General features: G+C 38.7%; 2 protein-coding genes across 2 annotated transcripts; one reads left to right on the top strand and one right to left on the bottom strand.

Annotated features, from left to right (window-relative positions):
• Positions 1-5,315: 5,315 nt before the first annotated feature.
• Positions 5,316-22,607, top strand: LOC122091664 (UV radiation resistance-associated gene protein). The gene is made up of 6 exons (XM_042661707.1): positions 5,316-5,685; positions 6,062-6,268; positions 14,866-15,046; positions 15,268-15,416; positions 15,703-15,930; positions 22,282-22,607. Exons 1-6 carry the CDS (start codon positions 5,509-5,511, stop codon positions 22,399-22,401), a joined length of 1,062 nt encoding a protein of 353 aa, XP_042517641.1. The 5' UTR covers positions 5,316-5,508; the 3' UTR covers positions 22,402-22,607.
• A 2,964-nt stretch (positions 22,608-25,571) lies between these two features.
• Positions 25,572-27,837, bottom strand: LOC122092084 (xyloglucan endotransglucosylase/hydrolase protein 2-like). The gene is made up of 4 exons (XM_042662398.1): positions 27,581-27,837; positions 27,261-27,361; positions 26,325-26,521; positions 25,572-26,124 (listed from the first exon to the last, which is right to left on the bottom strand). The coding sequence occupies exons 1-4, from the start codon at positions 27,756-27,758 to the stop codon at positions 25,734-25,736; spliced, it is 867 nt and encodes a 288-aa protein (XP_042518332.1). The 5' UTR covers positions 27,759-27,837; the 3' UTR covers positions 25,572-25,733.
• Positions 27,838-27,955: the final 118 nt, after the last annotated feature.

The raw sequence follows: 27,955 nt of genomic DNA on the forward strand, positions 1-27,955 counted from the left end.
GCAACTCAAGAAATTACTGGACACAAATTCATTCATCATTCTAAAGCTCCTTATGGTTCCACGGTTCTCTTTCAATGGAAGCATGATGGATCACTTTAACTATGCATTGACTACCTGGCGTTGAACAAGGTAACAATCATGAACAAGTATCCTATTCCTTTGATAGCTGATCTATTTGATAGACTTGGTGGGGCAAGATACTTTACCAAGTTGGACTTACGATCGAGGTACTACCAAGTCCGTATAGCCAAAGGAGATGAGCCGAAGATGACATGTGTGACACGTTTGGCTCTTATGAGTTCTTGGTGATGCCCTTTGGCCTCACTAATGCACCGGCTACATTTTGCACCCTTACAAACAAGATTTCCCACCCCTACCTTGATAAGTTTATGGTGGTATACTTGGACGACATCATTGTCTATAGCCATACCTTGGAAGAACATGTGCAACACTTAAAGATTATTTTAAAGGAACTAAGGGACAATCAACTCTATGTTAAGAAGGAAAAATGTACATTTGCGCAAGAGGTGATGTTCTTTGGTCACAAGGTCAGGGGCGGAACACTATATATGGACGAAAGTAAGGTGTAGGCTATTCAAGAATGGGAGGCACCTACCAAGGTGATCGAGTTAAGGTCTTTCTTTGGCTTAGGAAACTACTATAGGCAGTTTATTCAAGGCTACTCAAGAAGGACAGCTCCCCTCACGGACTTTATTGAAGAAAAACCGACCATGGGGTAGGTTAGACGCATGCCAAAAGGCTTTCGAAGACTTAAAGTAGGCTGTCATGGAGGAACCAGTGCTTGCCCTACCCAACTATGGCAAGCCATTTGAGGTGCATACATATGCATCCGACTTTGCTATTGTTGGGGTGTTAATGTAAGAAAGACATCCCATTACCTATGAAAGCCTTAAGTTGAATGAAACGGAGAGGTGCTACACAGTCCATGAGAAAGAGATGACCGTGGTGGTGTATTATCTATGGATGTGGCGACACTACCTACTTGGTTCAAGGTTCGTGGTGAAAACTGATAACATTGCCACTAGCTACTTCTAGACCCAAAAGAAGTTAAGTCCTAAGTAGGCCAGATGGCAAGACTTTTTGGGGGATTTTGACTTCGTCTTTGAATACAAGCTGGGCAAGGAAGGCAGAGTTGGCTTCTTTTAGCCAACCGGAGGGAGAACTTCTAGAGTTGATCAAGGAGGGCCTCCAACATGATCTTGTGGCTAAGAGCTTACTTGCCCTTACACGGGAGGACAATACATAAATATTTTGAGAGCAAGATGGCTTGTTCTATGCCAAGAAGAGGAGACTTTATGTGCTTAAGTGGAGTAACCTACAGAGGAACCTCATTCGCGAATGCCATGACACTAAATGGGTTGGCCACCCAGGACAATGGTGCACGCGGGCATTGCTGGAAGTGGCTACTATTGGCCTCAGATGCGTGATGACATAGAGGCTTATGTGAGAATATGTCTTGTATGCCAACAAGAAAAGATGGAGTAGCAACCACCCATGAGATTGCTAGAGCCACTCCCCATACCCGAAAGAGCATGAGAGAGTGTCTCTATGGACTTCATCAGTGCCCTACCCAAGTCAGAAGGGTGTGGGTCAATAATGGTGGTGGTTGATAGATTTTCTAAGTATGACACATCGTGGCTGCACCAAGGGATTGTACGGTAGAAGAGATTACCAAACTATTCTTAAAACATATTGTTAAGCATTGGGGTGTCCTACGATCCATCATCAGTGATTGAGACCCTCGCTTCACGGGAGGTTTTGGATGGAGCTATTTAAGTGATTGGGGTCGTCACTACACTTCTCAACCATCTTTGATCCCCAAACCGATGGGCAAACAGAGCGCATCAAAAGCTTGTTGGAGCTTTACTTGAGGCACTTCGTGAGTGCTAATCAGCATGATTGGGCCAAGTTACTCGATGTGGCTCAGTTCTCCTACAATCTCCAACAAAGTGAGACTACAAATCAAAGTCCATTAGAGATTGCCACGGGACAATAACCCTTAACACCGCACACAGTGATGACTGGTTACACAGTAAAGAGCTCCTCAACATTTAAGGTTACCAATGAGTGACAAGCAAAACTAGATGTGGCTAAGTAGTACTTAGACAAGGCCACAAAAAAGATAAAGAAATTGACTGACAAAGGGAGGTGACCAGAAAACTTAAAGGCCGGGGACTTGGTACTTGTGAAGCTTCTACCCCAACAATTCAAGTCCCTAAGGTAGGTACACAAAGAGCTGGTACGCCGGTATGAAGGCCCATTCGAGATATCCAAGAAGGTGGGCAAGGTTTCTTATGAGGTGAGCCTACCTCCTAAGCTCAAGGTCTATCCAGTCTTCCATGCAAGCTTACTAAAGCCATACCATAAAGACAAGGAAGACCTAAGCCATGGAACCTCAACCAAAGCACCAATGGCTGTCACTACTTCCTACGACAAGGAGGCTGAGTATATAATCGTTGATCGAGTCATCCGAAGACGAGGAGTACCTCTTAGTAAGGAGTACTTAGTCAAGTGGAAGGGGCTACCAGAGAGCGAGGTAAGTTGGGAATCCACCGACTCTCTATAGCAGTTCCAGACTCACATATAAAGGTACCACGAAGAAGACGTGACAAGGATGTCACCGACTTAGGTGGGGGAGAGTGTCACGACTTGCCCAACATAGACCCACGAGCCTTGCCCACCAACCCATGGACTTAGACCATTGTGCTAAGTAGTTAAATTTCTAGAGTTTTCTATCAAAGTGTCGTAACTCTAGATATTTTCTAGTAGATATTTATAGGAGATATTTTAGGAGGCTTCTAGAATTTTCCACTAAGGAGGTGGAAGTAATGTTGGATGTGAGACATGTGTACTTATCTTAGCCATTCATTATAAGTAGTAATGCCTATAAATAGAAGTGCCTTCATTTAACTTAGGCACCAAGGAAGTAAGTTCTCAAGCTTTGTACTCAAGTTTACTAGTGCAATTACAAAGTTCTTTCACTCACATTCACTCTTATGTTCACTACTTCTCTTCCCTAGTCCCTTAAAGAGTATAAGAAGACTGACTTAGTGCTAGTGGGAATACTAAGTGCCGACGTGGTTGCTTAGATAGTTGGGCTAACTAGAATCGAGTCCAATAACCCAACACGAATTAAGCATATCACAAATAAAAAAAAAAAGAGGAAAAAACTATTGTTTCTTGCGTGGCTGGTTGTTTAAGAATTTTGATATTTTCGGCCATAATTAATGTTAGATGGGAATAGGTGCATTGGTGGGCTTACTGTTATTCCAATCCAATTGTAGATGATGGGTAGTCCCACCTGATACTATGAGCCCACATCTATTTATTTGGTTAGCCAGTAAATGATACTCTACTTCCACCAGTCTTAACCACTGTTAGTTAAAACGGGAACGGCAAAAAAACAGAAACATAAGGTTTGAGTTTTAAACAGATAAAAATGATGAATAGTATGGTCAAAAAAGCGGTCAAAAAAATAGGGAATGGCAAACGGACGAAAACGAATGGTATAAATATTAAACATGTAGTTTTCAAACAAAACGAAACCAAAAAAACGGTAGTATACTCATGCAATTTGAGATATTATTATTTGTATACATGCATCTAATATTCCAAAAGCTCTAGGAGTCCCAAGATAAAATAGCCCAATGGGCTACAAGAAAATGAGATGTTGCTAGCTTTAGCTTCTCTTTACTCAATGGGCTATAAGACGATGAAATTTTTTTCCTATAGATAGTATGGAAGTTAAAAACCAAAAACCAAGTGCCATATTGTCTTCACTCTTCACTTTTACTAATAGGTTTTTTTTTTTTTTTTAATTAATTAAAATTTTTAATAAAATTCCTATTTTACCCTTAAAAAATGGATACGTGTTTAAAACGGCCGTTTAAAACGCGTTTAAAACGGATTCTTTTGCCGTTTCCGTTCTTTTTCGGATTGTATAATAGCATACGGAAAAACACGTTTTAAACGGCAAAAAAACGCAAACACGTTTTAACTAACAGTGGTCTTAACAAGTTAGCAGCATGGAACAACACGGGACAATCCAGTAACTAGGTTTATCAAGTATTAATTAGAGAGAAGTGTCAATATTCATTTTCTTCTCACATGGTTGGTCATGCTTTGTTATTCCTACACCCTTGTCACAAAGAATCCTCCCCTACCATGCGTACATAAATTTTGTATTGTTCATCCCCCCTTTGTGTGTATAATCAATTTATAATGGGTAAACATCACTCTCCTCCCCTGAACTATCTAACGACCCAAGCCATGGAACTTTTTTGAAAATATCACTCATCTCCCCTATAAGAAAAAGATTCTATCTAATGTCCCCAACCATTAGAAATCGCTGTAGTCGGAAGCTACCATTTAAATTTGTATCAAACCAAATCAAAGAAGAATCGATACGATTTTGGTATTTAGAAAAAGAATCTTCTTTGATTCAGAACGATTTTACTGTCTAAGGCAAAATCGTTTGGTCCATACAAGAGAATTATCTGTTTTTTAATAGAATCGAGATTATATGGGCTAAGATGCCAACTTTAGTCTTGGCATCCTGCATCTTTGCTTTTGTGGCCTCGTGGGTTGAACCCAAACTTTAGTAATGAGCTTGTGAGAAGATTTACCATTTTCTCTAGTTGGACCAAGTTTTCATAAGGCCACGGTGAATGAACATCAATTCACCATGGCCCATTGACATCGTACAATAGTGAGGGGAGCCATATGGGGTCACATCAGGACCCTCTGTTCCTTCATTGAGCAGTGAATTAAAATTTTATCTTTTTTTAGAATCATTTTTTACAAAATGGAAGCAGATTAAAATATTAAAACAGTTGTAGAAAACCTAAGATTTGTAATCAGTAATTTGAGATAAAAGAGGAGAGAGAGAGAGAAGAAGAAAAGCCGATGTGCTATGGCAGTCTCTCGAGTCTCCATCATTGTATTATTTATAATAAGTAAAACCAAGTAATTACAATCATTGGTGGAATAAGAAAATCATTTTTTTTTTTTTAGCAAAATCCTAATCTAACTTTAGTTTAAGAAATTAAAAATCTAGTATAATTAGGAAAATAAATAACCTAATCTAATTTGAAAGTTAAATATAATAATTATGTTATATTAAGACAAATCCCCAATTCGTGACTCATATTTGGACATGTAAAAATAAGAAACAAACTCCTCCGAACCCATTTAGACCAGGGCTCGGACCAAAGCAAAAACCTGAGGGAATTGGCGAGAATAGCCTTATGGGGAACACGTTGGGGTTTTATTCACCTGCCAGTCCACAGAGATCTGCACTTTATAACTTCTTCCTTGCCAACGAACTGTCCATCTCCGTTCGTGCAAAATCCCTTTTATCTTTGACTGATTATAGATACATGGATGGTTGATCTCCGAATCCTAAATTGCGCATTGAAGAGACGATGATGAGGTCGTATGATCATTATACCTTGAATTTTCAGATCGCATTTAGTGGTGTTGTTCTTCATGGGATCGGTGAAGTCTTTAGAAGAAAAGAAGGTCGATTCAACGGAACCTTTGAAGATAATCCAATGGGAGGATCTTGAGCAGGAGCTCGCAAGATTGTGGAGTCTGTCATCTGCACTCAATAAATCCAAGGAGAAGAAGAGTTCCCTAGAGCAGAAGCTTCAATCCCTTATTCAGGTCCTATCTTTCTTCCCCCTCAAAATCCAAATTTAGGGCATTGCAGTGTTTTCTGCTCTTAAAATTACAGTTTTTTTTTCTTTTGATAGGTAGGGAGGGGCTGTAGATAACAGCCAGGAGGTTACTCGAGACCTCCTGGTGAGCGTGGGATTTTTGCCCGCCACAGTTCAACAGCTGCTCTAGGCAGTTGTTAAATTAGGGTTTTTGTGGCTTTTACTAAATACCTGAATTTAATTGTCTGTGTGTGTCTGTGACTGAATCTATGTTTCAGAAAGTTAGGGAATTAGCATTCAAATTCCATTCTTGTACGTGAGACATCCTCTCTCTTTTTATTTTCTTTGATTAATCAGTGTCTTAATTCGTGATTGGTGGGCAGTTAAGAGCAGAATCATTGAGTAGGTCAAATGAACTTGAGGAGAGGCGCCAAAAACTTGAGGCACGGAAGTTGGCGATGGATAATATGTTGACGCGTTCAAAGTTTGTGGCAGAGGATGTGAAAAAGCGTGAGGAGCGGCATATTGTTGAAATTAAAATGCTTATGGTTGCAGGGAATGCTCTTTCTGTAGCTAGTAAGCAATTGCAGGTAACTGGCAATCGTTATTGGACTTGTTGGTATGTTTGTTCGTGGAGTTTTAGAACACTGCCTACATTATTTATTGGAAACTTGAACTTCATTTATTCAGTATTGCTAGGATCGATTATTTATTGGAGAGTTGAACTGTATGTATCTAGTAACTGAAGGCAGGTGAAGATGATTTACCGTAGGCACCTCCAAATCTTAATTTGGTTCAACCAATAACCACAATTACAATGCTTGTCCGGTGAGCTAATTAATTCCAACTCTAAGTTGGATTAGTGGAATGCTTTAAGAATTAAGACTATTTCAAAAATCCTTGTTCTAATAGAGGTTCATGACTCCAACATAAAATAGGAAACCTACTTAACTTTGGACAACACTTAATGGGAGACCTACTTAGCTTTGGACAACACTTAATGGGAAACCTACTTAGCTTAGGACTTCAGCTACTAACTAATAATGACTTTGTCCGTTAAATATAACTTAAAAACATTGTCTAACTCAAAATAAGACTTTTGAAAAATAAACCTAAGACTACAACATGGAGTAAGACTAATCAAAACCATAGTTTTTAAGGCGGTAAGGCGACGGAGGCGTTTGAGGGTCTTTCTGAGCGCCTTAGCGATAAGGCAGGCATAAAACGTCGCCTTATTGACTAAAGCGTTCATGTGTAATTTTTTTATAAAACCAATCTATTTGGCTCAAATCCTAGTTAAATCCTATAACTCATATGTTAAATAAATATTAAAGGTTCATATTCATACCAATGTAAGATATTCATCAAGAAAACAAATCAATAAACTGAATAAACTAAGTTCATCTTCATCAATCATCAATCATCATAACATATTAACATATAATATAAATACATAATTATGAAGCAAAATTATAAAAATAAAGAAAAGAAGACATAAAAAATACAAGTATTTATTATACTTACCTCTATGATGCCAAAATGAGTGCCTAAGCCCTAAGATCATCCACTATATTTCTACTCTTGTCAATGAAGAATGAAGCTCACCGCTGCCGGAGCAAACTCACTGCTATCGGAGCAAAATGGTCGCCTAGATAAGTGGTTCTTCCTTCTTCCTTGTTCCTTGATTCCTTCTCAAAGCCCTTTCTTAAAACCCTTGACAAAATCCAAACCCTGTTTGTGAATCGTGTTTTTGTTTTGTTTGTTTTGGTTATTTTTGGTGTAGTAAAGTTGATCCCATACATCTCAAGTGTTAATAAAATCATACACCTACTAATAAAAAATCAATATTTGGAATCTTCATCAAGTAATTTTAAAATGTGTTAAAAAAAAAAAAAACCCATAAGGCGCCACTTCACGTAGGGCGGAGCACTGCCTTACCATCTCTAGACCGCAGCAACGCCAAGGCGCTAGTAAGGCGTCGCCTTAGCAGCGCCTTAAAAACTATGATCAAAACATTAAAAGTGTACTAAAACTATGAATCACAGGTGAGAGCCAAGCCCATCAGTAGGCTGGTTTGATCAGACCAGATCTGGGTTGTGGGTAGGCTGGTTCGATTGGGCCTAATTTGTTCTTCTGTAGTATAGACCACCATGTCTATCTACAACACTATTTAGATGAGACATTCTTTAGTCCAAAACTGAAGCAACCTAAGCAACTAAATGATCACCTCAACTTGAATCTTTAATAAATAATACAGATTTTATAACGCCAATAACCAGGTATAATTCTTTGCAGCTTACTTATGGTAATATGATTGTCAGTGTGTAAATAATTGACCATTTTGATCTCTTTGAAAGATCAAACCTTGGGGCTTTGCTAATGGTGCTCCAGCATCAATGACACCCCTGTTACTATGGGAACTAACTCTACATGACCCGGAATGATGGTTGATCGATACTACATTCTAGTCACTAACCATATTGGATCAGAGTGATTTAGTAACAAAGCAAATTGTAAAGCACCATTGAAACTTAGTTCCAGAGTCCAAGATTATTCCATGCTTTTTCACATGTGAATGTTCTGTAGTTCCTCATGTGACATCTTTATGCTTCATCCGAGAGCTCTCATTATTCCTATGTGGAGGAATATGGACTTAAAACTTGATCCGAGTAAAATGAAGAGTAAGAGCTGTCTGAGAATATTAGGACTTTGAATCATCAGAATTGTCTTTTCTCGTGGGGATTATCTTCACTCTCTTCTAGACCAACATTGTGATCTTTACTCTTTAGTGGCAACAAAAACCTTTGATGTACCTTCAATCACTTGAAGCATCATGTAACCTTAACAGTTCAAATGAGACGATGGATGAAGCAGCGTTGGAAAATGAGCTGGTTGTGTTCATTGTGGACGTACTTCACAGTAGCCGAGGTATTTATAATCAATAGGATAGGCATCTGCAACCCATGCTAAATGTTTAATGTATTCTTATAATGTTGGCTGCCAACCTAACTCACCAACCTTCCTTAACCTGGGCTCAGGACTGGCAGTACTAAAGCAATGGAAAATTTTTTCCTCTCAACCAAAGGCCTTAATTCTCCAAATTTGAGCTTCTCAACTACCATACTTGATGTAGGGGGTTCCTAGGTGACTAGGTTTCCTACAAAATTAACTAACTAGGTAGGGTTAACTCAAGGGTCTTGGGTAGATAGGACAAAAGAAGCTCAGCAAACAAGATTTAACATGCAAAATAGAATGAGACTAGTGAACAAAGTAGTAAAGAGCAGTAATAATCTAGGAAGAAAAACACATAAACTCACTCAAGCTTCAAGGGGAAACATGGGGTAGAGAACATAGCAACAAGCAAAAAGCAAAATTAGGTTACAACACTAGCTTATTAAGCATCAAAAGTAGATAAAAACCCCATGCTATATTCTCTAAAATCAGTTATACTAGTAATAAGAAGACCAGCAATACTAAGGCAAACAGTGAGGTAAATAAAAGGTTAAACAATGGCTAAAAGGGGGGTGGGTTTTAATGGAAGTAACAGAGTAAATAATGAGGGGATAATGGAGGGAATGAGAGGGTTTATTCTATACTTATCTGCTGCCCAGGTCTGAGAATAAAGGAAGAGAACCCAGATTTGAAGATGGTGTCCAACAACAGTCCGATTGTTGAGAAGAGATCAGCAGCAGCCCAGTCCTTGACGTAAAGGATAACAACAGCCCAGTATTGAAGAGGAAAATCAGTAGCAGTCCAGCATCAAAGGTAGCAGCGACAGTTCAACATCAAAAGGTAGCAGCAGCAGTAGACAATAAGCAGCAACAATAACAGTAAACAGCAGCAGTTCAAGTCAATAATCCAGCAATAGTTCCAGTGAGAAAAGATATCAAAGTGAGAGAGGGAGGGAGGTGAGAGAAGAGAGAACTGAGAGAGAAGAAAGAGAGAAAGGCGAGAAAGAGAGAGTGAGAAAGACGAGATTGAAAGAGAGAGACAATCGTGAGAGGGGTGGGGGGGTTTGCTCCTTGGCTGCTTTTCAATTCTCATTCATTAATTCAACCGTGGCCAATGGCCTTACATAAATAAGAGACTAATTACTAAAAAGAAAAGATTACTCTAGGAACGTTATTTCATAAACAAAGAAACTTTCTAAAAAGAAAACAATAGGATAATTACTTAGTTTCCTAATTAACTTAAAGACTCAAATAAATAAAATCCTAGAAAATAAAACTACTAAACTATCAAATTTGGTGGGGGCCACACAATCTTGACAAAATTTGGAAGGAGAGGACTCGATCTAGCGTTGGAAAGGCTGGATCGAGCCTTCCTTTCTTCTGCCAGTTTCTTCTTCTTCTTTCTTCTTCTTCCTTCTTCTAATCCTCCAACCACAAAGAAGGTTGGGTCTTCTTCTTCCTTCGGATGTACGTCTTGATGTCCCCATCAATACTAGTACTTATTAGTTAGTAGAGTAATTGAGAAAAAAGAGTGTTCGACCATTGAATCTTGTTTTCTTTCTTGTTGCTCATCATATTTAATCCCATCTCACTTACTATAAGCCTTGGAATGCACCATTCATGGCCTATTAATTTAGATGCAAACTCTACGGTGGCATAACTTCATTTATTTTTTCATTAGATTGAACCCATCATTAGGGTTTTGCAGACTTGCAGACTTTTCTTTCAGCTGCACCTTGAAAATACTGGAGATTTCAACCTTTTGAAGCCTTCCTATCCAACACTAGGCTGAATTTTTTGAGGCTTTCTAGGGTTTGATTTGTTTCTTGAAATTCTCTCATCATTCCTATTTTGAGAATCTCAAGATTGCGATTTTTCTTTCTAGTTCCTATTCACCTTTCCCTGTCAAATTATGTGCCCTAATCTTATCGCAATTGGAGTGGTGAGAGTTATCCCCTTTAACTACAATCCTTCATCGAAAAGCTCTGCAATGGATTGAGTGGGTTAGCTTGTGACATGCTTGCTGCTAATTTTAGTGTTTAATAACAATGAGGGATGTCAGTTCTAGTCTTAATATCTTGATGGTAGGGACATATAATCATCCAGAAAAGAGAGTTTAATTAGCCCTTCTTTCTTTTTTTTCTTTTTTTTGGTCCTTTTTTTTTTTCCCCGCATGCGATGTATGCTCCTTTTTATGGGGTCTTATCATCGTTGTGGCTTGTAAGCTCCTGAGCAATTAGGTCTATGAATTTTATTTTGTTCTGTGTATACAGTCGCTTTCTTTCTTATCAATAAGGTCTTTGCCTGAGGTTTTTCTTTAATTTCTCTTCCTACTTGAGAAGTACTTCTGCCCTCTGCAGTCCCCTTTGGAATTTTGGATAATGACATCTTCTAGAAACAAATGGAGTGTAAACATTCTTTTGAATGTAACAGTGGATTTATGGTTAGGGTTGATAGAATTATAGTTTATGGAACTAAGGTGCAGAGTTTTATGGATTTGGATGGGTTTTAAAGGCTCCTCAATTGGTTTACAACTACAACAAACAACAACAAACTCAGACTTATCCTAGGTCAATTGGGTCGGCTACATGGATATGTGCAAAACAAAATAGAGACAAACAGAGATCCAAGACAGCATAGGAAAAAAGACAAAAGAGAAGTAATACACAAGATACCAGAGACGTGAGAGACAATAAAAGTAAGAGGAAAGAGGCACAACCTAGCAAGCCAGGGGAAACTCGCTAAGTAGGGTCAACTACATGGATCCTTGCCTTCCAATAGGTTCTATCCAAAGTCATACTTGGGATGAGACCTAGGCTATGCATGTCATGCCTCGCAACTTCTCCTATGGTCATTTTAGGCCTGCCCCAGATCTTTTAGCTCTTCAGTCTTTATCAAATGACTCCTCTTTACTGCCTACTGAGGCATCCCCAGGCCTTCGTTGAACATGGCCATGCCACCTCAATCAACTTTCTTGGAGCTTGTCATTAATAGGGGCAACTCCCAAATCGGCTCTAATACGATCATTCCTTACTTTATCCTGACTAGTTTTGCCGCACATCCAAATCTGCTCCTCAATTGGTTTATTTAGGTCAAATGTTTGGCTGAAGTATAAGGAATACTAGCGGGATGTTTTGGTGAAGTAGATGAATGGTGATAAAAGTTGAAGCTGGTCTAGGAAACCAAGTGGTGGAAAACTCAATGGAGTCAGTTATAGCGATCCTGCTACTGTGAAAAAATATGCTAGACGCGCAATTGGGTAATATTGATTTAGATTGTGCTACTTTAAATCCAATGGTGTTTTCGTAGCGTCCAAGGATTGGTTTACTTTTGGGCATGATTCTTTTGCTTTGCTCTTCTTTTTTTTTCAGACACATTTGGTATGGTGCTATAACCTTGTTCAAAGACGTTTTTGTTGGGGCTGGTTTTTCATTCTGAAAGCTAGTTTTGAGTATAGGGAATAACAATAAGACACTTAGAAAATAAGAGAAAATAGGAGAGAAGGCAAGAGAAAAGGAGATGCAACTGCTACAATAACTCTCGTAGGGATTTGGCAATAACTCTTACAAAATTGGAAAAGACCATACTTTTAGTTTTGACTTGAGAAATCTATGAATCAGGTCTAGAACACTTGAATTCTTCATTAGTTGTTGAAAGAAAGCAATTGCAAGACCTTATAGTTTATTAATGTCTTGTAGCTGAATCTTAAATTCTAGGTCTAACCTTACATAACCATTTGACCAATTAATATTTGTTTTTGCACAAAATAAAAATGCAAAATACAACTAATAAATTGATGGGCATTATTACGTTGCCAATCCGCAAAGTTAAATGGAAACGCTTAAAGTGCCTCTTCAAAACTTGATCTTGAAAAAATCGATTATCAAAATTGGCAACCTAGATGTGAAGTGGTTCAGTTACTTTACTGCATTTTGTTACTCTTTGATGCAATGTAGGTACACTTTCTCTTGTAATTCCCAGGTGGGGCGCCCACCTGATAATTGCCATCCCAGATTAGGGCCTGTGCTGGACCTTTGTGGCTTTTCTTGAACATTTAGTTGTTGGCCCTCATTATGATCACTCTACTTTCTCATATCTCTTGACCCACGTACTTCTTTTCCCTTTTATTTTTATTTTTATTTTGATGGCAAGTTATGTGACATCACTCTAAAAAGAAGATACAGTTATATACAGTTATATCCTTAAAGTGCTTCAAAAGATTACACACTTAGGCCATCATATACAAAACTACTGCAAAAATTTAGTACGAATTCTATTGGATGGTTGTGAAATAATAACTCCCAGATTCGTATAGTAAGAATGGTGGAATATATCGTCTTTAGCCTTTGAGACTACTCTATACATGGTTTATGTATGGTTCTCAGGGGCTCAGACTTTCCTTTCTAGTTTCTACCAGAATCCCCATATAGATAGCTACTTTAATTACCTTCCATTATTCTCTCCATACTTAAATACTGCAAAATTTTCAAGACATCTTCATGGAGGGCCGATAGAGAAAGGGAAGAAATCCTTGAGAGAACTCAGAGTTGCAGGGGAGAAGAGAAGAATCACACAAGGAGGGGGAGGAGGTTACATGACCTAGTTTTGCACCCATAGTTTTTAAGGCGGTAAGGCGACAGAGGCGTTTGAGGGTCTTTTGGAGCGCCTTAGCGATAAGGTGAGCATAAAGTGTCACCTTATCGACTAAAGAGTTTCTGTGTAATTTTTTTATAAAACCAATCTATTTGGCTCAAATCCTAGTTGAATCCTATTATTCATATGTTAAATAAATATTAAAGGTTCATATTCATACCAATGTAAGATATTCATCAAGAAAACAAATCAATAAAGTGAATAAACGAAGTTCATCTTCATCAATCATCAATCATCAATCATCAATCATCATAACATATTAACATATAATATAAATACATAATTATGAAACAAAATTATAAATATATAAAGAAAAGAAGACATAAAAAATACAAGTATTTATTATACTTACCTCTATGATGCCAAAATGAGTGCCTAAGCCCTAAGGTCATCTACTATATTTCTACTCCTGTCAAAGAAGAATGAAGCTCACCGCTGCCGGAGTAAAATGGTTGCCTGGATCAGTGGTTCTTCCTTGTTCCTTGATTCCTTCTCAAAGCCCTTTCTTAAAACCCTTGACAAAATCCAAACCCTGTTTGTGAATCGTGTTTTTGTTTTGTTTGTTTTGGTTATTTTTTATGGAGTAAAGCTGATCCCATACATCTCAAGTGTTAACAAAACCATACACCTACCAATAAAAAATCTATATTTGGAATCTTCATCAAGTAATTTTAACATGTGTTTAAAAAAAAAAAAAAAAACCCCTAAGGCACCACTTCACATAAGGCGGAGCACTGCCTTACCAGCTCTAGACTGCATCAGCGCCAAGGCGCTGGTAAGGTGACGAACTATGCTTGCACCATACCTGGTACTAAACATTCAATTCAATTCATTTTCAAAATCTGTCTAATAACTTGGGTTACATGCCTTTATATAGTAATCTGAAATTAAAACTTGCCTAATTAAAATCTAATTGTCATAACAACTTTTAATTACTTTCTCAATTCTAACTAATAGAATTAGAAACGAAATAAAACTCAAATTAGCAACTCCCTAATTGACTATCAACTACCCAAAATAAAAGATTGCAAATATTCCACAGACAAAATGAAATCCTAAAGATCCTAATGAATCCAAAAATCCAATCGGACCCGGTTTGTCTCGGTTGAAATTGCTAGAAGGGTCAACCAAGTTCAGCCTCAAATCTGCGTCACATCTCTAGTCATGGAAAAGCTCAGTTAGCTTCAAACTACAAAATGAATAGGACTACCATGCCTCTAAAGCAAAAGGTAGGGCTATAAAAAGTGAGGAGATTTTGCAAATAGCATTCAAAGTTAGCACATATTTGTAATGACCATTTGAAATTAGATGGCTGACAGTCTAGCTACTGTTGAGTGCTTTTCATCTAAAGAATTTAATTAAGTGGAACACCCTCCACCCAAATTGATTGAAGAGGCAAAGACTTCAGGGATGTCTATAGTGAAGCGAAAAGCATGAATATTAGGCATCATTAGAAAGCCATTTTTTCTTTTTTTAATGGATCATAGATGAGTCATTGAGTGCAGTTTCTTTGTCTTCATTTACTATTATGGTGTAAAACAAATGTTGGTGCTATAGGTAATCTGTTCATGTTTTGGTTACAGGAAGCAAATAGGTTGCTAGCAGGAGAAAGAGGTCTTGTTCATCTGAAAAATTTGCAGAGGATGCTAAGAAAGAGGCAACAATATATGATAGCACAGGTTGCATGGTTGTATCCTGTGAAGGCCTCAATCGAACTGAGACATGGAGAAAAGCATGATTCATCTTCTAATGGTGGCAGATCAGGTTAAAATAGTATAAAACTGAGATTTCATGAGCATCATCTTATGTGGGACTATTTAAGTGCTAACACCTAACAGACAATGTAAATAGAAGCAGTTGGAAATATTTTACAGAATGAGATATATGCCTGAGCCATTAATGACGAATATTTTGGTTGCTATATCCAATGATTTTTCATTAATATTTTACCAGGTACTGAAGAGGAGTAATTATTATTATTGCAGGTGATTCTGCTGGATCCAAACCTCTTAATTCAGGACCTTTGACCATTTCAGGTCTACAACTGACTGCGCTTCCTTTAAAGAAGCCAAGTTTTTTCACTGACAAGAAAGAGGTTCAGAAGTATGCAACTGCCTTTGGATATATTGCACATGTAAGTTTTTGCTGCCTCTCTTGCAGTTGTTCACTTGCATGTTATAAAAAATAATTTCCTGTTCTCTGATGCCTTTTGTTTTTCTAGACATTGTATAGTCTTGAGCATTTTCATCTGTGATGATCTCAACAGATAATTTTCAACTTACCTGTTAAATATTTCAGAGTTCATAATTGTCCCCAAGTAGAATTTGTGGTTGCATCTTCAATGTTGATGGTTGTATGCTAATCACTTTGTGGGGTTCATTGGTTAGTTAAGGATCATTATTAGCTTCTTTCCCATGCAGGCTGTTTCTCTTATTGCTTCTTACTTGGATGTTCCTCTGCGGTACCCCTTGCTTTTTGGAGGTTCACGTTCATATGTTAATGACTATGTGTCCTCAGTTGATCCTGTGCCTTCTGATTCCACATCAAGTTCATTACTTGCCACAGTGTCAAAGCCTACAGAGTTTCCTCTCTTTTTAGAAGGTCAAGACATAACAAGAGCTGCTTATGCTATATTCTTGTTGAACAAGGTATGTTTACTTTCTTTTTTCTCTTTTTGATAATTTTTTGGTTATTTATTTGTTTTGGAATTGTATGGAAGCTTGTTATTTCTCATTCTTTTACTGTTTGTACCTCTTTCTTACTTTTCTGTGATGGATCTGGTTCATTATCTTGATGAATAGTATCGTATATTGTATTTAAAATTGAAATTTGATTAGGTGCTGCACTCCTTGTTGAATAGCCTTTGGCTGATCTTTACACTTTTGGCTGCTTTGCAAAGTGTTTTTTGATGCTGAAATCTTAGGTGTCTTGGATCTTGAGATATTGTTCCTGCGGCTCCATTATCCTTTCCTTTCATGTTCTTGTCTAAGTCCTATACTTTAATTGGTTTCCAACAATCTTTTAGTGTCAGTGGTCCTCTCCAGTCTGAAACTTCTCTTATGAAGCAATTTTCCTACTAGATCTGGATTACAAGGAGGTTAGAGTGACTAAGAGGCATTTAAAATTAAAATAAACCTTCTTCTGCTTTGGATATTCTTCAATATGCATAACTTGGAGGTTGGAATGATGCATATAAAGAAAATGTCATCGGATTTAACTAATGGCTTATTGGACAGAACTACATCTAGAAATCCCTGTTTGAACACATGATCTCATGTCCATAAAGTGAGGAAAAAAAGAAATGGAATGGTTTAAAAAAAAAAAAAAAAAAAAAAGAAGCAAAAAAAGAAAGAGGAAAGATGAGTCTGCTTGTCAGTTGTCACTTGTAGTTTCAGTGTGAGTCTGTTAGGGAGGGGGTGTGGTGCCATTCTCTTGGTCTCTTTGGAGTTTTTTGGACCTTTTCATTTGACATCATTGATTTATTTGTGTCTGGAACTCGGGCATAAACTTTTGGAATGTTGGGGTAAGCTTTTGTTGAGATTTACACTCATGGGATTGTTTAAGAGACTATGGAGAGGGGAAAGAATAATAGGATGTTTTGGGATTGTAGGTGTGTAAAACATCCTTGACAGCTGGAATGCGCTTTAGATTCCCTAAATTTTATCGGCCTCTGCAGTGAATTATGGAGTGATTTTTATAGGCCCCATGTGCTTGTGCTTGGGTCTTTCACAAATAATATTATGACATCAAGACCACATCTCTTCTGCGCTGATGGTTCAAACATCACACTTCTCACACATCATCACGCTTTGGGGACTGTTGGACCTTTACTTGAGTTTGGAAAGCACATATAAGAACATTGTTGTCAAGTTTGATTTGGTGCTTCTAGGTGTGCTCTCACTTTACTGTCAATGCATTTTTTATTATTATTTTGTTTGATATTAGATTCCTTTTCTAACATTTCTATTCTCTTTTGTACATAGTTTCTGATACAATGCACTACACGAAATCAAGATTAAAAAAAAAAAAGAAAAAAGATGAGTTTCTTAGAACTGAGAACATGCTAGAAGCAGAAACCTTTTTTTTTTTTTTTTAACTTTCTGTTTGGTTACCACAGAATTTTCCCCTCCTTCTTCTTCTTGTTGATTTAGATCAAGTCAGTAATTGGAACTTCAAAGGTGGTTCAACTGTGGCCCAAAGCCTGCGCTATCTTTTCAACCTGTTTGATCCTATTTCTCCCCTATTGACAGTCTAATTTGGCAGCCTATTTTGATCAGCATCTCTTGAATATATCCTCGGATTAGATTTAGAGGTTATTGAAGATAGAATAACATGGGGGTAAAAGTGATATTGTAGAAATAGAAAAGGGTGAAGTCATTGCAAATTTTAAAATTGGCAGAGGCAAGACCAGGTTTTGGGTCTGGGCACCTTAGTACATATAAGGCAAGTAGTTGTCTTGGACCTCACCGAGCACCTTGTCGCCTTGGCCTCACCTAGACAACACCTAGGTCCCTGACAACTATGAACTTTCCTAAATTGTTTCTCCATTGTTCAAATTGAGTAATAGATTTCTCTGAGTGTTCATTGTGAACAATTAGTGGGAGGATAAGATTGAAAGTAAGTAGGTCTCTAATGCCTTAGCTACTTAAAATTGGGAAAAGAGTTTCTTCATGCCCTATATTTTTGCCACATGGAAGATGATGTGGCAATTTCGGACCGTTGGATGCCTAGGGGCATGATGTGGATTGGCTACATGTTAAATTTCAGACCAAACTTCAATATAGCTCTTGTATGCAGGCACGCCCCTCGGTGTATGTCCCCATGCACCCTTACCGCAGTCCCATCCCATGCATTCTTTTGGTAGTCCAAACTTGTCAATATCTAAGTCACTTGGCAAACTCGGATTGGTCTGAAATGTGATGTGAGCACACCATGGGGTCCATCAGTCCATGAATTTCAGCCACATGATAGGGCATGGAGATTTCCCATTCCCCTTAAAATTTAGGATCTCTTAAAGATGTCCATTCATCGTGCGGCAGGAATTATTTCAGTTGCAAACTTGCAATTTATATTTGGAATTGGTATTCCTCCACACATTATATACGTTTACATTTATACCCTTAATGTGAACATTACTTATTTTTGTAACTTTATGATTTTAAATGGTGAAAATACCCTGTATAAGTAGTAATACTGGACATAGACTTATGCGTAGACAAACACATTATACCATATATGATTTGATTTAGTTTTTAAACTGTCCCCAGATCGAGATTATAAGTAGTGATTTACAGTCTGTATTGATGTCTAGAGATCACATGATCTGTAAAAATTGTAATCCATGTTAGAAGGCATATTTATTGAAAATATTAGAATGAACATTTGGTGCTACTTGCTGTAGGTCAAATGACCAAGACTGCAGGAAAGGTAGTCTGGTCTACTTGGGATATTTGCAGCATGGGCTTTTATTCCAATCATTTGGGTGTATTAAGGTTCTACTAAATTTAAGTTGCTAGAGTCAAAGTTGAAGGTTAGATAGGTTCTTATGTAATCTAGTGTCCAAGAATCAAATCTCCAATCTGTGCTAAGTAGTCCAGGAAAGGGACTCCTTTAGTGCTGCCAAATTTTGTGAGAAATAAAGTTAAAAGTTTCTACCTCCTAGGAATTCAATGTCTAGTAGCTTGTTGATGTAGGAGGGTGCCTAGACAACTAGGTTTCCTACAAGGGTTACCCACGAGGACAGGGGTAGACTCAATAGGGCTTAGATTGGGTTGGGATTAGTGGAGTTCAGCAAAGTACATAATCAACATGCAAGAAATAATTGACTAATTAACAGAGCAGCAATGAACAATACTAGTCTAGGGAAGAAAAACAAATAAGCTACCTAAATCTTAAGAGGGGGGATATGGCAGCATATATATTAGTTTGAGCACAAATCAATCCAAGACACAATGGAATAAGCAAACAAAGCATCTCCTAAAATCAGTCAACTAATAAAGAGAAAAACCAGCAGGGATTCCATAAAGATAAAAACAGGCTAGGCTTGAAAATGATGGGAACCGTTTCAGATTTCAGCAATAAAGGATGGAGGAAGTAAAAGGGAATAAGTGGGGGGTGGAAAGGGAAACAACTTGCCTTTCTGCTGTTCAGATCTCAGAAAAGAGGAGAAAATCAGGCCCTCCAAGATGTAGAAGTGCAGTCCACTTCGGCTGCTGAAGGAGACCCAATATGAAGTCATGGCAGTCCTTAATGGCTTGAGGGATGCTTGAGGGAGACGTAGCAATCTTCAGCAGCTTGTACAAAAGGCTAGTAGTGAGGTATTAGAGAGACAACCGAGAGAGAGAGGGAGAGAGAGACGTGAAAGAGAGGGGAGGCGAGAAAGAGAGAAAGAGAGAAGATTGACAGAGAGAGAATCGTGAGAGGGGTGGGAAGACTTGCTCTTTGGCTTTTTTCAATATTTTCATTAACCATAACCGTGGCCAATGGCCTTACATAAATAAGAGGATAACTACTAAAAAGAGAAAGACTAATCTAGGAACATAATTCATAAACAAAGAAACTTTCTAAAAACCAATGGGAAAATTATTTAGTTCCCTTATTAACTTAAAGACTTAAGTAAACAAAATTCTGAAAAATAAAACTACTAAATTATCAGATCTGGTGGGGGCACACAATCTTGGCCGATTGGAAGGGGGGAGAGAATCGACTAGCGCTGGGAAGGCTGGACGATTCCTCTTTCCTTCCCCCTTCTCCTTCCTTCTTCTTTCCTTCTTCTTCCCTCTAGCTTCCTTCTGTGAGACAATCCTCCAGCCAAATTGAATGCAAACGTGGCTGGGTCTTGCGTTTACGTCGCTGGTACACGTGGATGCCCCTATCACTTGTGCTTTCGTATGATTTATTATCTAGGTGAATTAATGTCTTGGGAGTTTCTTTCTACCTTGTGCTTTATGTAGACTATTGGAAAAGAAAGGAAACTAGTCACGAGGGTGCATTACGTTTTGAAGTAAAAAAAATCTGTTCTGAAGGCTTTTCCACACTGGTGTTTTGTCATGGTCTAATGACTAACTATTAATCTTGATTTAAGTTTTCTCATAATGATATTTGTGGTCATAATGTCAAATTCCATGTTTTCTTATGCTTCCATTAGAATTATTTCACATTTGTATACTCAAATGTGCATTTATTAGCGAATTTTTAGGAATCTAGACGCAGGGCTGTGAGATGGCGTAGGGAAGGGGATACTGCTGGTTATGGAGTGAACATGGAAATGGTTGGTATGGTTAAGGTATCACTTTCTCAATTTCCTTAAGAAGTGTTGCACTCCTTTAAAAATAGATTCCTAATAGGCTCTCGCCCTCCGCTCTCGAAAAGAAACTCTAATCTAAGTTCTCCTCTTTCGGCCGCTGCTCTGGAGGCTTCCCTCCTCCTCCTCTCTCCCTCCCCCTTCGCCTTCTCTCTCTCTTTCTCTCTCTCTTCTTCTCTCTTCTCTTCTCTTCTCTTCTCTTGTCTTCTCTTCTCCCTCCCTCCCTCTCTCCACCTTTCTTCTTTCTTGGCATCCTCCTTTCCCTTTCCCTCTCCCTCTCCCCTCTTCCTCTTCTTCTTCTCTCTCCCTCTCCCTTCCTCCTCCTCCACTCCCTTTCTCTTTTATTTCTCCCTCTATTCCTAGTGTCGACCAGCTCGTTTGGTGATGAGACTGCTGCAACTGCTTGACTTTCCTTCCTGCCAGCCCGCCTACCTGGCTTGCTTGTTTTACAGTCGCGTTGGTGTTGGGCACTTATGGCTTAGCTGCTTCACTGCTTCACGGTCGCCCTCTTGCCAGGCTTGCTTCCCTTCTAGACGCCACTCCAGCCAGGCCTGCTGTCCTGTTGGTCGTCAGCCCCTCTTGGCTGCCCGCCCCTTTTGGATGCCAAGCTTGCTTTGGTCTGTCTGCTGGCTTGCCTGTTCCCTGGACCTGCCTCTCCGTTGGCCGCTCGCCTAACCTGATGCCTTTCTGGATGCCACTCCTGTTAGGCCTGCCTTTTGGTTGGTCGTCAACCCCTCAAGGTTATCCGCCCTTCTGGATGCTAGGCTCGGTTGGTCTGCCTGCTTGCTTGCCTTCTTGGCTTCCACCCTTGTTGTTTGTTTGCTCTGCTGGGTCTATCTGCCACCGGTAGCCTGCCTCGTTTGGTCTGTTGATCGTTGGATCTATGTCCCAATAGGCAGTAGCCTCTTCGACACCAGCCCGCTGGGCTGCTCTCGGCCGATAGCCAATCCCCCCGTTGCCCTTCGAAAGGCTGGCACCCCTCCTTTTTGACGACCCTGTCCACTAGACCAGCAGTCCGCTTGGCCATGGCCCTCCTCAAGGCCAGCACCCCTCCGCCGTGGCTGCCTCTTTGCCGGCGGTACTCCTCCTTCGGTGTTGATATTTGATTGTTAGGGTTTGTGGTTATCTTCCTGGTTATGATTGGTTTGCCCTTCTCTTCTGTTTGGGCTTCTGGGCTGGGTTGTAGGAGTTTTTTAACCCATGTGGGCGTTGGATGTTGCCCTTTATGGGATTTTTGTTACCCTTATTGGGTTTGCAATTACCCCTTTGGGGCTATATTTTCCCTCCCCCTTCTTTTAATGCATTTATTATTCACCAAATAAGGAAAGGTATCACTCTTGTCTGCTGGAAATAAACATAGAGAATTTGGATTTGGTGACTTGGGGATTTCCAAAAGCCCGTCTCTACCAACAATATTTAGTCTTTTAGGCAGGCATTTAAGCAGTTTGTAAGCATGCAAGCATTCTCCGTATCCCACTTTTTGCCACTATATAGTCAGCTGACATTTTAATTATTGTGTTCCTGATCCCCTAAATGCCTTCATAGCATGCATAATTTGTGCTAGTAATTCCATTATTTTCAGATCCAGAACATCATGTTGTTTTCCAATTTAAGTATATCATTGATCTTTGTACAGTATTGCTTTGTCATGATTCGTCCACTTGTCATATAAATGACAATATCCTTTCTTGTGTAGGATTTAGAGCAGATCCTAAATTTTATAGGCGTTGATAGTTTGGGGCCACGCCATGTTTTGGCTAATTTGAAGGAGATTTTGAGGTCCATTCAGTCTCAGGAATATATAAACAAAATCTGATCTCCTTTGAACAATCGACTGTAACTGGTAGTGCTACTAACAATTTGTGAATAACTACATTATTTTGATTCTTGAGTGGGTGCATTTTTTTGGAGCACCTTGGTTTTACAGCCCTGTAAGTTTGTCACATTGGCATAAATGTGAAATTATATTTCTATTTCTTGTAACATATGGATTTGGTTGTAATGTGAAATTATATTTCTACAGTCCTTTTTTTTTTTTTTTTGAATTGAAAATAAATTTATTCAGTAGAATGGGAAATACGCATGGATGCCAAACATTGATCTTGGATCTAAGGATTGAAAATGGGTCAAACGTCATAGACAAAGCCCTCTTTGTTAGAGAGTCAACTTAGTTATTTAACTCCTTATGATTGAAAGAAAGAAAAAAAAAAAAAATACCAGATTCAAATGTAAAATAGCTTCTGAAATGGGCGAAGGTCACCATATTTTTGTTGTTACTCACCACCATAATATGAGTGAGATATTCAGAAATAGCTTTAAAAAAGGAGATCAGTGGGATTGCCAATTAAAGCCACCTAAAATTGAGCTTGATCGGAAATAATCAGTGAACTAAAAGTTTCAATCTTCTTTTAATTGTCTCTTGTCTTAGCCTCAGAAATGATTTAACAGAAATGTAAAAAAATTTTCAAAAAAATAAAAAATTATTCAACACCTTATTTATGATAGGATTACCATCAGTATTGAAAAAATGTTATAGTAAATGGATAAAGAGGTAAGAAGTATGAATACAATCTTGTTGTAAGCAACGTTGGTTGCAACAAGAGTTTTTTTTTTTTTTATATTTATATATATATATATGTGTGTATATATATATATTGAATGTGCTACCTAGGTCAAGAGATTTGGAGGCAGCGAAGAAGATAGTGGTGAAGTGGGAAGATGTTTGTAAACCTTTTAGGGAGGGCGGATTAGGTATTAGGTTGCGTGATGTGAACTTTGCCTGTTTAAATTAACATGGCAGATAAAGCATTTCCTTAATGAATAATTTCTTTCGTGCTCGTTTTCTAAAGCCAGATGGGTCATTGAAATCAGGCCACATATTCTCATTGATACGGCCAGGTCTTAAGAAGGTTTGGCGATGGGTGGAGTCTCATGAGCAGTGGACTCTTGGAAATGGCCGGAAGATTAATTTTTCGCCGGAAGATTAATTTTTGGAGGGATTGCTGGTTGGGAAGCAATTCTATTGAAGACCTTTGGTTCGATGCAAGTTAAGGTCTCAGATTTTATTTCTCAAGGTGAGTGGAACATTACCCTGGTGGAGTCGGTTTTTATTAATAATATTTTTGCATAGGCAAAAAATATTGTAATATCAGACTTGGAGGATTCATGTCACTGGGGGCTAACCTCTTCTGGAGTGTTTACCATTAAATCAGCTTGGGAAATGGTGAGACGGGAGTCTTATAAGGTGGGGTGGTTTTCCTTGACTTGAAAAGCTCAACTCCAACCTAATCAATCTGTTTTTGGCTGGAGAATGATGAATAATAAATTGCTTATGGATGATAATGTTAAAAAATGAGGGGTTGTAGTACCTTCGCGGTGTGTTCTGTGTGATCGAGCTGAGGAATCCAAGAATTCATTCTTTTTATGAGTGTTCCTTTGCGATTTCCTTGTGGTAGAAATTCTGTGGTTGTTTTCGGTTAAATTGGCCAAAATTTGATGGGGTTGACAGGTTAACTGCTTGGTGTAAGGCTCAGACGAAGAAGATTTCTTTCAAGGGGGTTTGGCTGAAGGGTTTCATTCTGATTCGTTATTTTATTTGGCTGGAGAGGAATGGCCGAATGTATGATGATACTATAAATTCAATTGAGCAGTGTTTTGGCTCTCTGAAAAACGAAATAAGTTCTCAATCTCTGATTCACGCAGGATCGCCCATCTCAATTTTGGACCTATTGAGTGCTAGAGGATTGGGTTTTTCAGGGTTGAGGGGAAGAGCTCGAGAAATTTTTGCAATTTTTTGGTGTCCTCCTCAGGCAGGCTGGTTAAAGCTAAATATGGACGGATGCTCAATTGGTAATCCAGGGAAATCTGGAGCAGGTGGTGTGCTCAGGAATGAAAAGGCAGAGGTGGTTGCTAATTTCAGAAATTTCCTAGGCATTAAATCTAATTTTGAGGCAGAGTTCTTGGCGCGTTATGGATGAGTGTGACTCAGTTGCATTTTTACTCTTTTTTTTCAAGAGGAAACCTCCGTGGATAGCTCGTCAAAGATGGTTAAATTGTAAGCCCTTCTTGGAAGAGGTGGAGTGGAAAATAACTCACTGTTATCGTGAAGCAAACTCAGTTGCGGATTTTTTTGTCAAAATCAGCAGCTCAGTTTGAAATCTCTTTGCCAGTTACAACTTGGTCGGCGATGGTGAAGATGGATTTAGCAATGGATGCCTCTGGTCGTCCTCGTTCTAGATTTCTCTAGGATGTTTCTTTAAGCTTGTTTTGGGTGGTTGAGTTTGTGCATGTCTTGCTCTGCTGATGGCAATGCCGAAGGTGGAGCTTGTGCATTCCTTTCTCTTCCAGTGAGAGGCCTAGGCTGTTCTGCTCTTCCTCTTTTTGATGTACTATATATATTCGTTCTTTTTTCTCTTTCATAATTAATATACATGATTTTCTAGTGAAAAGAAGAATGTGCTACCTAGAAGGAATCAACTCAAATTTTCTTTCTCAATGCAAAAGTGAAAGTTTTTTGAAATTCATGAGTATTTTTTTGTTGGGGGTTGGGGATGGATTTGACTTCTCTCCATAGAGCCTTGGGAACAGCGAGCCATCCCATGGTTAAGAGGATCCGGGCAAGCATCCCTAGGTCACCTTAGCCGTGGGATGACTCTATGTTCCCTGGGCTCTACGGAGAGGAATCCTATCCATTGGGGGGGGGGGGTGAGGTGGGGAGAAAAGTCTCAAAACATATGACTACTTTTTGGGGGTTCAAATTGTATGTGGTGACCGGTGAGGTGTAGTGAGCATCCGGTGGCTGAGAGCATCTAGGCATACGCCCCAGGGAGTAGTTGGGGGCTCCCAACTACCTGATGCAGTGGCTGTAGACAATTTTCACACCTTTGGTTACCAGCAGCTATTTCCTTGGCTTAGATAATGGAGTACTCTCATACAATTAATTCACAGTTCTTAAAACCTGACAGGACATTGAATCATAAACAGGAATTTTTCAATACTGATTAATTATTTGGTCCCTTATTAAGTTCAACAAAGTTACATAATAAGTACCTGAATAGCTAGGGATTAAATTGCTGACAATATAGTGTTTGAAGCCAAATTAAAACACTGAAATAAGGAAATTAAGACCAGAAGTTGTTACAATAATTATCACTGAGGGCATTCAGGAGGAGGCTTTGGAGTTCTGCTTCTGTCAGAACAGTAGTCGTAAGTCATGTGGTACTTCTTTATAGCTTCATATTCGATTTGTTGGGCATGGTTAAGCTTCCAATATTGCTTTTCATTCCACCAATACTTACTAGTATAACATTGCTGATCATCAGTGTTGGAGTTTTTAGAAGGGCATCCATTAATCTCAAAACTGCGTAAGTAAGCTCTGAATGGAGCTTGACTCCAATCAGTCTTTATTCTTCCTCCATCTGTTGCCCAACTCTCTCCATCCCATAGGCTTGTCAATATTTGCATTGGTTGATATGGGTACCCAACTCCTATATTTACCTTGTTCATGTAAACCCTTATGGGAATGTTGTCCACAAAGAATCTAAAACACAAAACATAGCAAGTGAGAGAGAGAGAGAGAGAGAGAGAGAGGAGTTTAGGTAGAATTCATTCTTAAAGATTGGTCATTTAGGAGAGGATGCCCAAGCACCTATAAGTCTACACATCAGACTATTCACATTTGATGTGGGATTATTACTTTTGTCTTTCATGTGAGCCCAACAAAAGAGAGAGAAAACTCACACTACTTGATGTGGGTTCCAGAGGATTCTGTAAGTATGGTAAGCAGCCGTAGGATCGAACCAAAGTTGGATTCTTTGCTCTCTATTTCCTACACCACTTGTAAAGACATTTGTTTGAAGAGTATATGGCAGCCCTGGTAAGTTACCCAAGAACTCGAAGTCGAGCTCATCATGAGCATTGTTGGATTGCGATCTGAGCTGTCAATAATTCAAAATAATAATAATAATAATAATAATAATTTGAACGAATATCAATTAAAATAGGGTCCTTCTAGACTACACTACGCCTAGTGAAGTATAATGTTTCACTATGTGCCACTTGGCAGTATATGAGTTAATCCACGTTATAGAGGACCTTACATAATCTCAATGGCCAAATTCTAGTCCAAAATAATAAGGAAATTTTCTTTCTCAAACTTAGATTCAAAGTTTTAGTTAAATTACTAAAATGCCATCAAATGGAGATGAGTATCAAATGCAAAATGACATCTTTTGTAACTTTAATTACTTGCTCTATTCATTTTAAGTTGAAATTAGAATTTGGATCCACGACACGTATGCACGTACGCTCACGTGGACGCACATGTGAGGATCCAATACTTGTCCCTTTTGCTTCTACTTATACCCCTCTTCATCCTTTAATGGAAGGAAGTGGGACAGATGTTGGATCCTCACATGTAATTCTAGATGACCGTATGTGCAGCGGATCCAAACTCTTGAAATATTTATACTAAAGAGATGGATGCTTCATGATTCTCCATCACATGTATAGCCATGTGACAAATAATATACTTCATTGGGTACAAGACGGAGAAAAAAAACCGTAAAAAATCAATAAAGAAAGCTATATTCTTTCAGACCATGTATGGATCACCTCCGCACCCCCCTCCCCCCCCCCCCAAAAAAAAAAAAAAGAGAAGAAGAAAGGGCTCCTTACGTAGAAAGCTGTAACAACTCCTGCTGAGTTTCCAGCAGGAAGCTTTAATTCCATTTGAAAGAAGCCAGAGCTGTAAGTCAATTTGGATGCTATTCCTGAGCCTATATGTTGCACCAAGAGTAAAATATGAAACTGAGAGCATACTTAAACCTTAAAAATTAAAGTATCAATATTTCTTTTATGATAATTTAACCATTGAAGCCTGGCAAGTAAATTTGAAGTAGGAGAGAGAGAGAGAGAGAGCGAGAGAGAGAGAGAGAGAGAGAGAGAGAGAGAGAGAGAGAGAGAGAGAGAGAGAATGAAATCAATAAGATATAAACCAGTTGATCTGTCCATAGCAAGCCGGAGTTCTCTTCCTTGGCGTATAGAGCGAATATGATCATTTCCAAATGTAATGTAATAGTTTTGATCAAAGCTGGGACCTGTTTGTCCAGCAGTAAGAACACCACCACCAACTAGCAGGACCAAAGTAAAGAGAGAAAGCAGAGATGCTTCCATTGAGAGAGAAGTAACTGTGTGTTAATTTGTCTATTTTTTTTTTTTTTGGAACAGTGATTTCATCTTTGCAATGGATGATGATGAGGAGGTGTCATTTTAAGGAGGCTAAAGCATGCAAGGATGGTGTGACCAATAACTGCTCAGTAGTTTTCCCTACGCATTCGCCATTGCCATGCAATTCCCATAAGTAATTGGCA

The sequence above is a fragment of the Macadamia integrifolia genome, chromosome 10 (genome assembly GCF_013358625.1).
Source record: "Macadamia integrifolia cultivar HAES 741 chromosome 10, SCU_Mint_v3, whole genome shotgun sequence".
NCBI classification, from domain to species: domain Eukaryota; kingdom Viridiplantae; phylum Streptophyta; class Magnoliopsida; order Proteales; family Proteaceae; genus Macadamia; species Macadamia integrifolia.